This window comes from Malaclemys terrapin, chromosome 6, assembly GCF_027887155.1.
Source record: "Malaclemys terrapin pileata isolate rMalTer1 chromosome 6, rMalTer1.hap1, whole genome shotgun sequence".
Lineage (NCBI taxonomy): Eukaryota > Metazoa > Chordata > Testudines > Emydidae > Malaclemys > Malaclemys terrapin.
This window is the reverse complement of record NC_071510.1, coordinates 87,553,733-87,568,351: the sequence shown is the minus strand read 5'-3', so window position 1 is coordinate 87,568,351 and position 14,619 is coordinate 87,553,733. Positions and strand designations below refer to the sequence as shown.

The following is a 14,619-nucleotide window of genomic DNA, read 5'->3' as shown; positions in this document are numbered from 1 at the left end:
GGGTTTTTTTTGTTTTGATTTTTTGAATAGGATAGAGGCTTCTCCTTTTGGTTAAATCACTTAAAATGTTCATAGTCCACATTAAATCTCATAGTTTGCTCTTTGCTTGTTTCAATTTAAAAAATAACACAAACTTCCTTTCTGTCAGCATTGCCCTGTAACTTTCTATGGCAAAGTTCCATGCCATAAATTTGGTGACTGTTTTAGATACATGAGCGATACTTCTGTGATATTACATGTTGGATCAGTTTGGATATACTGTCATGTGTTCTTGCAAGTAATTAATGGGGTCTTACTGAGAGAAATGAGGACTTCAGAGGACTGTCTATATACTCTACTTTTCCCTTGGGTTTGGTATGACTATTTTGAGTGCTCGGGATGTACATATTAAGCAGCATAACAGTGAGGAGAAGAAGAGTGTGGCCAAACCATGTGACTGGAAATGAAAACATCTGTGTTGCATCTGTGTGTTTTGCTACCTTCTTGTTGTCTGATTTTGAGCAGATGCATTAACCTTGGTCAAATTAATCCTTGCCCAACTCACCATGCAGGGTTGCTATGAAACTTGATTTATCATTTGTATTGTGTAGTGCCTTGATATTCTAAAACAGAAGGGACAGTAGGAGTAAATAGTGATGTTGTTAGTTTACTAACAGCTTTGAGCTGTTGGTTGGGCTGTCATTTCCTTGACATCTCCCTGTACTCCGGTCACAGCAAATTTCAAGGGAATCCAATTTAGCGTTTCATTGTTAGAGGACTCAGAAAGCTCAACCTTTAAACAGGAGTTGTGATGCGACCTCAACTATAGTGGTGTTGCAGGGTTGCTATAATACATAGCAGATTTCTGAACACAGTTTCACTAGAGGTGCTTGCATACTATGTAAAGTGATAAAACCCATTTCCGGTATGCTACAATAACACACATTGAAAATTATACAGTCCAAGTTCTGGAGTTTATGATGGTGGTGGGAAGCTAGATTGGTCTTTGTTTTTCTAATAAGGTATAAATGTAACATGCAACAAAAGTTAAATATTTTAATGTAGGTGAGAATATTCAAATCAAATTTAGACGGGAAGATATTAAACAACCAAATCTCATATTTTTAATTCCTCCCAAATATATTCTCATTGTACAAACATTGAAACCTGATTTACTCCTCATTGGCACCTCTGTGATAGGAATAAAACTATATTTCTTCATATACAATAAGAATGATGCACAAAAGCAGTAGTAGGCCATCTGATAACTTACTGTAAGTGATTTGAAGAAATATTTGTCCAACTCTTATGCTGTTTTTTAAAGGAATTTAGAGTGCTTCCTATAAGATCTGTAATTTTAGTTCAGCTAGAAAGGATTATTTAGAATGTGTACTGTGTGGCCGTTATAATGCATTAACTAGAATACAGTATGGGCTTTCTAAAATAGGAAATAAAAGGGAGCTAAATCATTAACTCTGCCTATTAAATTGAAGGGAAACAGCTGAGCCATGAAAACATAAGTAAAATTATTATTCTGCCATGTGATACAAAACTCTCATTTAAAAGCTAACATATCCATTTTCATTCCTTTCTTCCTGTGTTTGTGTTTTAAAAAAGATGACAGTAGCTGTATAATTATTTATCATCCTGTTGTGACAGGATGAATATGAAGAGCTGCTTCGTTATGCCGTAGTGACTCCAAAGTTTGAACCGTGTGTCCTGAGGCAGTCTGAGTCTGCTGCAGAACTGACAGCACATGACAGATTTTCAAATTTAATGGATGAAGTCATCAATCACCCTAAGACTCCAGGTAGTGTGTGGGGAGTGGTGGTGGTGTGGGGAAATGTTTTTCTGTTTGAGTATAAAGAGAATTTTCATAACATAAATAGATACTCTGATAAAAGTATCTGGTGATTGCATAATTTGAACTGCACTGTCTGATATAATATGCAAACTTGGTTACTTTAAGAAAAAAACTAGTGATAACAGGTTCTTTTAAATATCTGCTATTCTGGAGTTCAAAACATAAGTGTTGTGATGTAGTTAAAGCCTTTAGCATTGTTTGTCTAGTCTTAAGTTTTTAGGGAATTTTGACATTTTTAAAGAACGGTCAGCCTTATATCTTTCTTTAGCTTAAATCTGCCTTGAGTAATAGTGAGAAAATAAGCTAAGGAGGGAGTTCTACTAAAAGGCGATCCCAAAACCAATGTCTGTGGAGCACTCCTGATGGTTTGTGGAAAGCTGGCTGGCTGCATGGTGCTGGTGGTTGCTAAATCACAACAAAGAACTAAAAATACATAAATAGTTTTCGTTTTCCTGAGGGTGAATGCCATAGTTTCCATAGGAATATTTTGCAATATGGAATGGGAGGGGAGGTGGTCCACAAAGCACACTCTATTAAGATGTGGTCCGCATTAACAACAAGTATTTTCAATTTTTTTCAAATACATACTATGAGATTATATGTTCTTCTCTTAAGAAGTGAAGATACTAGCAAATGACACCAAAATAAAATAGACTCCTTTACACTTACATCCATGAGAATATGAGATTTTTCTCTGATGCTAATGACCAAGTATTGCCACTTGGTAATACCCTTCCACGGATGTCTTTGAACTGACAACTTTAAACCTAAGAAACCAGTGCTATGTGTTACTTCAAAGTACCTTGGATCATTTTCCCTTTCATCTTATAACATATTGTACTGACTTTTCCTAAGAACATAGCTTTTCATGTTAGAGAGCTGTTGTGAGAGTAGTTTGAGGAAGCATCATAAGATAAAGCAAAGCATTTTGTGTCTTGTCTAATGTGAAAAGATGCTTCAACATGGAGAGCATTTATTAAGATGCACTTTTTTATCAATAGGAATCTGCTGGGTGTACACAATGTTTAACTAGTTTAATTTTTAAAATGGCTTTTTTGTTTAATTTTTTTAAATTTTCAAGTAGTAACAATGTAACAGTTCATTGGATGTTCCAGTCCATGTTTTCAGGGCAGCAGTAGCAGCTGTGTCCCTTGTACTTCCCCTTCCACAGAGGTTTGGCCAGTTGATCTGTGTAGTGAAAGCCACATTCATAGAATCATAGGGTTGGAAGGGACCTCAGGAGGTCATCTAGTCCAACCCCCTGCTCAAAGTAGGACCAATCCCCAACTATATTTTTTTGCCCCATTTTTTGCCCATAAATGGCCCCCTTAAGGATTGAACTCACAACCCTGGGTTTAGCAGGCCAATGCTCAAACCACTGAGCTATCCCTACCCCCTACATTCATGCACTCTGGTCAGCAATACCCTTGCTCCTACTGTCCCCCTCCCTTCCAAACACACAGATGCCACTTGAAGAAATGCTTGTTCATTTATAAGAGGAGCTGAGTCATCTTCTGAGCTGAGCCATTAGTGCATCATCTCCAAAACTACTCCCCAGTGCAGCACAACCACAGTGGATTCTCTGAACATAAGAACCTCTGTGGGAAGGGGTAGAAGGCAGGTTTTTACCCCGATAAGAGCACAAGAGTGGCAGGTGATACTGAAATGCAGACACACAAGGAGACCAATGAATGCTGTCATGGAAAGGTTCAAATGCAGTCTCTGTAGTTCTGTGCTTATGAAGCTTACGTGCCTGAGCATGAAGTGACCTCTCTGGGATGAGAAGAGGTGATGAGAATGTTTGTGGTTACATCTACACTACAGCTGGGATTGACGCTCTGAGATCGATCCACCAGCGGTCGATTTAGCGGGTCTAGTGAAGACCCGCCAAATTGACAGCAGATCACTCTTCAGTTGACACCCCCCTCCCCCTTGGTAATTCGACCTAAGGTATGTCAACTCCAGCTACGTTGTTCATATAGCTGGAGTTGCGTAGCATAGGTCGCCTTACTGCAGTAACGTAGACATAGCCTGTGTCCTGTATGGGAAGTGTGTCAGTGCTGTGTAATAAATAGTAACATGCCCAGTGCCGACAGTCGGTGCCAAAGAAGTCACAGATCTCTTAAAATCACAGAATACATGACCTCTGTGACTAATTCATAGTCATAGAGTTCCACATTGTCCTCCCAACTCCTTCTAAAGTGAGAGCAGATACATCTGGGAATAGAATCCGCTTTGGTACAAATTATTTGAATTCAAAAGAATTTTTCTCTGGGCTTCAAATCTCCCAGCACAATGAATGTGGATGGTGGGGGAAACATTAATTACAAAACTAACCAATTATGTATCTTTCAGTTTCTCCTTCTGTAAAATGGGGGTAATGAGACTCATTCCCAGTGGAAAGCATTTTGATATCTATGGATAAAAAGCACTAAGAGCTAGGTGGTATTAACATGATGTTGTGGGTCAATAGGATTCAAACACAATTGTAAAATTCTAGAATTCTAGGACAGTTCTAGAACAAGTTGCTGAGCCTGTGAAGGTAAATGGGAAAAGTCCCAATTTTGTACCAGTTTGGAACGATATTACATAGCAAATCCCAGTCCAAAAAATACTGCTGTTGACTAGAGATTTCAATTCCAACCACATTGAAGTCAGCCTCCATGAATACAGTTTTCTGGTTCATCGTATGATTCTCTTCAGATTTGAACAAATGTAGTGCTCGATGCTGACATCCTATTCAAGTTCAGTACCTTGCTCTCAACAGGATTGTTTATGGAGTATGATAATACTTGGTATAAGTAAAGGTAACAGAATCAGGACCCATAGACAGCAGTTTGTTTGATTGCTCCTACTTTCTTGCAGAGTGTACTATAGGAAGATCAACAGGCTGTCTGAAAAGAATACTGAGAATCTTTAAAGCTACCATATACACCACAAATACCTATTTATTTTCAGTCAGGCAAAACAGACTGGTTACACTGGTATTTCTAATATAAAACAGCCAAAACCTTGTGAATGACAAGCTTAATAACCAAATAAGAAACTGAGAGATGTTTTCTCCCTGCAAGTTATCCTTGTAAAAATGTTCATTAGGTAAAAATAATCTTACATTCAAGGTCAGCGCTCAGGATTCTGTGTTTCTCTTGTCACGATTTATGACCTGACTAAATTTTTTTTTTTTTTAATATATATACTGTGCTCATCAACTCTGTATCTGAGTGCTTAACAGTGTAGAATTGAATTGGAAGCTCTGCTTTAGTTTGAGTGGATATTCTTGCTGTCTAAACATAGAACCTGAGCTACTAAATTGTCAGGTAAGAAAGGAAAAACTGACTTTAGACTAAATATTTACAGATAAACAATGTTTTCTTTCATGGTTCAATTAAAACTGACAAATTGAAAAGGGAACTAAAGAAACTTTAGGTTCTTTAGAGAAAAAAGATTCACCTTTACTTCTCTTCAGTCCTCATTGGTAGTGAACTAACTTTTTTTGTGTCATTTTGAGTTCATAATTTGATAGTAATTTGTTCTGAACTTAAAATGGAAACATTTTTCTAGGTGAACTATATGCAAAATGTAGCCTCCCAGCTATGCTCCATTCAATTTATCCTGGATCATTTAATACCTCTAAAGATGTATAGTTTATCTGTTGCAATGATTTAGGCTCATTTGGTAAGTAGAAGTTCACCCATCACCCCCATCCAATTAAAAGATCTTCAATTTCTGTACTTTCTACGCTTAAATGATTCCTTAAGGGGGTGACTTATCTTTATGCTTGGGTATGGAATTCCTCCACGTCAGCAGACTTAAGCATAACTCTTACTAGACTCAACTTTCCACTATTAGAGTCTGCTGGGGACTATTCCTTATACCATCTCTAAAGTTTTGTTTGTGGTTATTTCAACTGATAAATTTCACTTATTTTTGGTGCTTGTTGATCCTCCTTTCATTGGTCTTTTTTAAAACAAACAAACAAACAAACAACCACAAGCATAAGCTGACATTACATCCTTCCCCTGGAAAGCCTTCTGATTTATTAACCTGACAATCTTTCTATTCCCATGCAGTTTATGTGGAGAAGCAAGACTATATAGATTCCAAGGCCAGAAGGAACCATTAGGATCATGTAGTCTGACTCCATATAAACACAGGCCATAGAACTTTCCTAAAACAATTTCTAGAACGACTCTTAGAAAAACATCCAATTTTGATTTAAAAATTCAGTGATGGATAATCCACCACGACCCTTGGTAAATTGTTCCAAGTTAATTACTCTCACCATCAAAAATGTATGCCTTATTTCCCGTCTGAATTTGTGTAGGTTCAACTTCTAGCCATTGATTGTGTTATAAAATTTCTCAGCTAGCTTGAAGAACTCATTATTAAATATTTGTTCCCCAGGGAGGTACTTATAGGCTAAGCAAGTCACTCCTTAACCATCTCTTTGTTAGACTCAAGGAGCTCAATCTATTTAGCTTATCACTATAAGGCATGTTTTCTAATCCTTTAATCATTCTCGTGGATCTTTTCTGAATCCTCTCCAGTTTTTCAACATCCTTCTTGAATTTTTGACACCGGAACTAGAAACAATATTCCAGCAGCAGTCACACTAGTGCCAAATATAGAGGTAAAAATAACCTCATTCCTCCCCAAAATTCCCTTGTTTATGCATCCAAGGATCGCATCAGCCCTTCTGGCCACAGCATCACAGTGAGCACTCATGTTTAGCTGCTTATCCTCCATTACCCCAAATCTTTTTCAGGGTCACTGCTTCCTAAAATAGAGTCCTCCATCCTGTAAGTATGGCCTACATTCTTTGTTCCTAGATGTACAGGTTTACATTTCACCATGTTATAAAACATAGTTTGCTTGATAAAAATGTTAAATAGGGTAGGACCAAGAACAGATCTCCGCTGGACCCCATTGGAAATAGACCCGCTCAATGATGGTTCCCCGTTTACAGTTACATTGAGACAAATCACTTAGCCAGTTTTAATCCATTAAAGGTGCCCACACGTTCATTATATATTGTTCTAGTCTTTTTAAATCAAAATGTCATGCAGTACCAAGTCAAATGCCTTACAGAAGTCTAAGTATATTATATGAAAACTATTACTTCTATCAGCTAAACTGGTCATCTCATCCCAAAAAAATCAAGTTAGTTTGACAGGATCGGTTTTCCATGAACCTGTGACAGTTTGCATTAATTACATTATCCTACTTTAGTTCTGTATTAATAGAGTTTGGTATCAGCTGCTCCATTATCTTGTCCAGAATCGATGTCAGACTGACAGGCCTATAATTACCTGGGTCATCCTGTTAACCTTTTAAAAAAATTCACAACATTAGCTTTCTTCCAGTCTTCTGGAACTTCCCCAGTGCTCCAAGGCTTATTGAAAATCAAGTTAACAGTCTGAGCTCCTCAGCCAGCTCTCTAAAAACTCTTGAATGCAAGTTATCCAGACCGGCTGATTTTAAAATGTCTAACTCTACTAGCATCTGTTTACCATCCTGCAGATTTATACTAGTGGAATGGGAAGAGTATTATTATCACCATATGGTGAGAATATTTAATCTGTTTTTTTCCCCAAAAAATATAGGACAAATATTTATTAAACCCTTCTGACTTTTCTGCATTATTATTTTTTATAATTCTACCATTTCCATATAGTAATGGACCAATACCATTGTTGGGGTTCTTTTTGTTCTGAATATATTTCAAAAACTCCTTTTGTCCTTATCTGCTAGGCACTAACTTCTGATTTATATTCATCACTATCAACTTCTCTTTCTTTCATGTTTTTTTTATATTATATATATATATATATATATATATATAAAAAAATTTTTACAGCTGCCTTCACTTCCCCTCTGAACCAGGTTGTTTTTTCTTAAATGAGTACAGCCTTCTCCCTTTGGGGGGAGGGGGGGCACACATCTAATAGAGTGTTAAGTGATTCCCACTTACTCACATTTTTTTCGGATTTAAATTCTTCTTCAGAGGATTTGGCTCATAATTGTTTTCAGCTTTGTGAAATTGGCTATATTAAAGCAACAAGTGTATATATACTGGTATATTACTGGTCTGGGCTTTATTCTGGTTGCATATTATAGATATGATCAAGTTATGATCACTTGTACCTAAGCTACTATTAATTTTTAGTTCTCGATCAGTTTTTCTTTATTATAAGTTAAGAGACTTAAGACATATTTCAATACCTTGAATAGGGCCAAACACTTTTGGAAATTATCCTACTTGTTCGTAGCCTTTGTCTATATATATTAGGGATTTTCAGATGTTCTCCCACTGTTGATTTAGCACCAGTGCAACTCTACCAGTGCTAGGAATGCTAGTGGTGTGTAGCCCAGTCAGAGGGTTTTACTCCAGTATCATCTTAATCCAGTTCTGAAAATGCCCATGCCTGGTTTACCCTAGAGAGCTTATCATTCTGAGCACGAGTGGCGTTTCAAAAGACTAAAGGTGAGCTAGCAAGGGGGATCTTCAACAAAAATTCTTGCACTGCTCTGCTCCCATTTGGTCTTTATCTATTGCTGTGTTATGACAGTAAAATTCTCAAGACAGGGTTCTATAACTTTTTTTTTAACTGCCTGCAAAGGGGGGGAGAAGTGTACACCTATGCTGTCTATAATATTAAATGGCTGGAGTTCTCGGTATTCTTGTTTACCCAACTTCCCCTCATTTTTGGAGGGTTTTCCCCCCCCCCACTAGATTTTGAACTTGAGGGCAGTTGGAATTGCAGCTCTTACATATCGTACAGAACACAGCCTTGTTTGAGGGGTAAGTGTGCAGGTGGCTCCATTGGTTACTATTTTTTCCAAATAGTTCCAGGACTTTTGGAAGCATGCATTTCAAGTCGATGTGTGTGGCTCTGTAGAGGTGATATACTGTTTATGTAGAACTTCAGTTGTAGTAACCTTTGTTTAAAATAGTTTTTACAATAATAATAATTTCCAGTCAAATAGGAAAGCTACTCAGAATAAAACTTGCTGTGCTGTTAAATCCAGAGTTCAGAGGCTTTGGAATTGTTTCCTGTTCTGTGTGATCAGTATAGTTAATTGGATCTGAAAACTTGAGACCGGAACAAGACATTTCTTGTAGCAGAGATGTACAGGGGTGACTCCTCTCCGAACAGTTGAGATATGAGTTCTCTTTAGGCTATCAGTCCACAATACTGACCCATTATATTCCACATTTGCAGTTTACTTAAAAAAATTCTCTTCCTGAATGTTATTTTTAAAAGTTGATTAATGTGCTTAGAATGTAAACAGCATCCCAGTGGGCCTGAACTCACAGATCATAAGAGAATTTGATGGACCTACCAAAATCTCCCCCTCCTCCCCCCCAACACACCTTCCTCCTAAAGTATTTTCTCTCCCACTCTTCCCCCTGCCCCAAAATCAATGCATTCTTTCATCAGGAAATGCTTGCAGCGTCTCATGATGGTCACCAAAGGAGAGAAGGAAATGTTTATGCTGCCACCTTTTTTTTCCCTTCTTTTTCTTTCCCCCCTCTAAGTTTTTCTACCACGTGTCAAGGAAGCCTGAAAGATGTGTGGTACACCTCTTCCTTGATCTAACACTGTCCTCGGGAGCCAAAAAAAAAATCTTACTGCATTATAGGGGAAACTGTGTTATACTGAACTTGCTTTGATCCACCAGAGTGCGCAGCCCCCCCCTCCAGCACCGCTTTACCGCGTTATATCTGAATTGGTGTTATAGGGGTCGTGTTATATCTGGGTAGAGGTGTATTTATAAAGGTTTTCTCTTTTATATTTAGATATACCATGTTTATCAAGTCTCATCTTCTCTGTTTCTTGAAACTCTTTCAACCTTGAGTTAAAGGAATGGAGGTGTTTTGATAATTGAGAGCTTCTCCCCTGTGTTGGATATTTGAATTAAATAAAAAAAAAAAAAATAAAAAAAAAACACTAACAGAGTTTTAATCAGGCTGACTAAAAATTGCTCAGGCTTCAGTATCTTGTGGTGATCTCTCTACTTCTCCTGTTTTCCATAGAATTCTCCAGCAAAAATAGGGAAATAGTACCTGATATGTTGTTTGATACAAAACAAAAACCAAAAAAATATTCCTTTCCTCTACACCCCCCCCCACTAATACTATTATAAGTATACATTAAGAGAGAGATAAAATTGCATTGATAAGTGATTAGAAAACAGAGTGTTTAAGTTAGTGTTAAAGTCTGACTCTATGTGGAACGTTAAGGTCAGAAGGGACCATTATGATCATCTAGTCGGACCTCCTGCACAACGCAGGCCACGGAATCTCACCCCCCACTCCTTTATCAAACCCCTAACCTATGTCTGAGCTATTGAAGTCTTCAAATAATGGTTTAAAGATTTAAAGGTGCAGAGTATCCTCCAGCAAGTGACCCTTGCCCCACGCAATTTTTTTCCCTACATTCGTAGGTACATATGTATTTTAGCAGTGCATCATATTACTCTGTATTCCAGCCAGAGGAGACACATGGGGAGAAAGAGGGCACATGCAGGGTCATGTCTTCCCCCCCCCCCCCCTCGGATTTGCTGCTTTGTTTGTGCTGAGCTCACACAGAGTGAGCATGTGCAGTAATACTGCTGAAGCCAGCTGCCCTCACTCTGCGCCCTCCCCCACCCCCACTATCTGCAGGCATGGGTTGTCTCTGATGCCAGATGCTCCATTAAAGTATTTCACATTAAAAATAGATCATGTAAAACAGTCTTGTACTACAGATCAAAGTATAGCCACACAGAGTAATAGTGAAAGCACATTTAAAAGTATATTTAAGTAAATTTTGTAGTTAATTACCTTTTACTCTGAATGACTGCTGCGTATTGGAAAGAAACTGTATAGCACATCTTTGACTAAATTATTAAAAAACATACCATAGAAAACCATTTTTAAAATTATTTACATTGGATTACTCAATGCAGTAGCATGTGTATGAGAATGGAAAAAATGGGATGAAACCATACCTGTAAATACAGGTCTGGAAAATCTGTATAATCTGATAAATGAAATAATCCGTTAACTAAAGACTACCATAATGCTTATACACAAAGGAGGTAGAAATATAGTTGACTCCTGAAAATCAAAGTCCTCTGCTTGTGGCTGTCATTAAAGATCACATAATCTTTTCACAAGAGTTAACCCTGTCGCTGGCCAAATTCCAGACTATGAAACTATATTCCTTTTTAGTCCTTTTGGTATGATGTCCATCTGCTTGCATTTGGAAAGGAAGATGATGTCTGTCTGTATCTGTAAGAGTTTTTTCATGAAGTTGATGGATTTCCACTCCATACGGCTAAATGCAGTGCCTTTACTGGATGATAGTATTTCTCATTTCCTGATGTCTGATGATAAACAGTTACCCTGTTTCACCCAAAGGTGGTTGTGTTTCAGTGGTGGATTAGGTGGGCTCTTGTATTTAGCACTGTGTATCCAAAATGCTTGGAATTTGAATCCTTTGGCCTAAAAGCTTCTACATAAATGCAGTTATCATTCAACACAAACGGCTTCCAAGATAGGGTTGTGTAAACCTGAAAGGGGTTCAATTTTTATGAATTTGCCAACGTGCCAGTTAGATTTTACAGCTGAAATCTAACAAAACTAGATTTGCCAGTTGGATAAGTGTTGTGATCAATGTAGAATGGAATCCAATATAATAACCCCTTTTTATTGAGCCCAGGGAGCATTACTTAATAATTTCAATGCTGGGTTCTCTTCAAATCAACTTTCAACTTCAACAATATTTCTCAAATCAGGACACTTGATTCATTAAGAATAATCAAACACCCACTACCACATTAATATACAACCAGCAGTTCACCAATTAAGTGTAGACACAGCCAATGTTCTAGGTACCTACTGAATAAACTGATAGTCTTGCAAGCAATTGTCAGTTACTAGGCTTGAGGCTCAACAGTTACACCAAGAAACAATATAAATTACCAAGATTTCTTATTACATTTACTTACGAACACCAGTTCTTTAGTAGCTAAGACGTGTATCACCTTTCCAGTATTTCTCCAAGAAGGAAGACGGTACTTGTCTCTAAGGAACTTTTGAGTGTTTGATCCCTGCTTTTTGAATGGATTGGTGCAACAGGGACAAGTTTAGAATATCAAAAGAAATTGCATGAAGATTATGGTACAGATCTCTTGAGGCCAATTTTCTTGGACTTAAAGGAGTAAAATGGTTACTTGAGATCCCAGTAGAGAGTGTAGACTTTAGTTTATCTTAACAGAAGAGGAATCTTTGACATGAAATCTCACCACTTTTCCTCTTAACCTGGTCCAGGTGTCTGTTGCAATGGGGATTCTACAGCTTCCTTGTGGATTCAGTCAACTCTGGAGTCTCACCTGCTGACCTTCTTTTTTATATATACACACACACACCCTGATTTCAGAGCTCACTGGAGGTGCCCACCCTTTGATTTCTATTGGTCACATGCCAATTGAGTGCTCAGGTTTCAGCTGTTTCTCTGTTGTTTCCATCAGTATCCAGTAGATGGCATTGATGTATATCAAATTTCTTCAATCAGTTTCTTATCAGAGACTGATTCATTTCAAGGATTGTACTTCAGTATTAATCCACATTATTGGATTCCTCCCTCCCTTTTAGCACTTTTTAATTGAAAATTATATCCTGGTTTATATCTTTCAACATTCCTTCTTCCTTGTGCCATACAATTCCTATTACTTCTAGAGTGCCCTAATTATTTACAATGAAAACCAACAAAATCCCTTATCTTTCAGATTTGATGGATGTACTTCATACATTCTTTGATTGTATGTAAGCACTTCCTGTTGTTTAGGGTTTGCAACAAAACAAGAGACGTTATCCACATGTAGAGAGATGTAGATCTGACTCATAAGGCAAGCAAATGTGGAGCTCCTAATTTGGGGTGAAACATTTTGACAAGGCAAAACAGATTTCCATGGTATATTTGATTTACAGTGCAAACAAATTTGGGGTGAAAACTTGTGGTTTGCCTTATTTGACCTTTTCTCTCTCAGCAAGAGATTTGTTGTTTTGGTTAACTTGCAGCTTCCACACCCATCTCTCAATCTACTCAGTGTGCAATGGGCCACTTCACATAGAAAAGCAAAAAACTACCGGGCAAGGATAGTTTTCTTGGAGTTTTCTTCTTCCCAACCTAGCTAGAAGAGGTTTTATCCATATGCAAGTTGAGAGATTCTTGCCTTGGTTAACAACAATACTCATTTAGCCATTTTAGTTTCTATTATTGAGGAATGGAACTCTCAACCTTGGCTGATCTTTGGTCCGTAGACCAAGTGTCTTACATGATATGAACATTTTTTTTTTGGTTTTGTTTTTAATGCCTTTACTTCCTAGGTGGATCCTATTTTGGGATAAACAGAGGTGGACAGATTTCCTAACGTTGAGGGCCAGGAGAAATTAAGTCATTAACTAATCAAGGCATATCTGTTTACTCTACCCCTTACAGTGATGAGGATACTATGTATTCGTATAAAAAAATATCTTAAATGCTTCCAGTTACTTTTGCCTTTCCAGTTTTGTATCTGAATTTGACTTCTATGCCGCTCTATCAGAAGCTATTTACTGACTTGAATCTAAAACAGGAAGAGGTCAGGTATTAGAGGAACATAGAAAGGAGCTGTAGTAACATCATCTGGGAAAACAGTTGATTTCATTACCTCTGTTTTGATTACAAGGATAGAAAGTATAGTTTTTTTAGGATTGAGCAGGTAGTGGAATTATTCTCAAATAACTTCCCATAGGCATTCTTCTACTGCAAGTATAATATTCTTCCATATGTTTCCTGCATAGGTAACCACTTGTGTATTTTTCATGACTTGCTGTCCCTATTAAATCTCAAGCATTACAGGGAATGTAAATTATTGGTAATGATTAAAAGATTGATTTCATAGGGGTCTGTTAAATTGCAGGATAGGAATAGAAAGTAACAGTTTCTATCTCTAATGTGCATGGCATGGCATAGCATAGCAAAAGCAAAGGTGTGTGCAAAAGTAGTATTGGGTAATCATTGTCTTGGGAAAGGTGGAATAGGAGGACGACAGCATAGTGAAAAGGAAGGTAAATGGGGACAGGTTGTTTGCAGTGACGATTAAATAAAAATCAAAGCTAAGAACCTATAATACTACTAAAATGTAGGAATACACCAGTTGTCCATCTAGCCTAATATCCTGTCTCTGACCATTACCTATATGAAATGCTTCAGAGTAATGTGAAAACAGAATAAAAGGCATCTGGCAAGCTATGCAAAAACATATAATGGAATATGTACATCTCCCTAAGCCAACTTGGTGATTTAGTTTATGCCTTGGAGTGTGAAAGGCTTTTTAATTCTTAATTTCAGATGCTAATCTGAGTTTAAATGTTTTTTCTTTTATTGATTTTTACTAAATTTATTTACCTTTGTTTGAACTCATTGCTGGCAATAAATTCAGTATCAAGGTACTGCCCCCCCCCCCCGCCCCCCCCCACACACACACACTTTACATTTGTTGCATACTGACTTCTTTGGCTGTTTCTGTTTAAGCAAGAGTGACAGAGATTGTTCTTTATCCCATTTGTTTTATATGCTGAATTTCTGCCAAAACTTTGGCATCTTAAGTTTCAAATATTTTAAATCTCTCCTTGTATGAGGGTGGGAGTCAGTCATACCTCTTTTTATCGTAGTTTTTTTCCAGATTTTACCTACTTGAGTCTGCATAACTGAGAGTAGGTAACCAACACTAATACTAATATT

General features: G+C 37.4%; 1 protein-coding gene across 6 annotated transcripts in view; it reads left to right on the top strand.

Annotated features, from left to right (window-relative positions):
- The window catches only part of POC5 (POC5 centriolar protein), a 72,221-nt gene that overhangs the window by 36,588 nt on the left and 21,014 nt on the right, over nucleotides 1-14,619 (top strand). For all 6 annotated transcript variants that reach the window (XM_054032830.1, XM_054032834.1, XM_054032831.1 and 3 more), the window contains one exon: nucleotides 1,639-1,789. In XM_054032830.1, coding sequence (XP_053888805.1) covers nucleotides 1,639-1,789 — 151 coding nt within the window. The remainder of the gene's footprint in view (nucleotides 1-1,638; nucleotides 1,790-14,619) is intronic.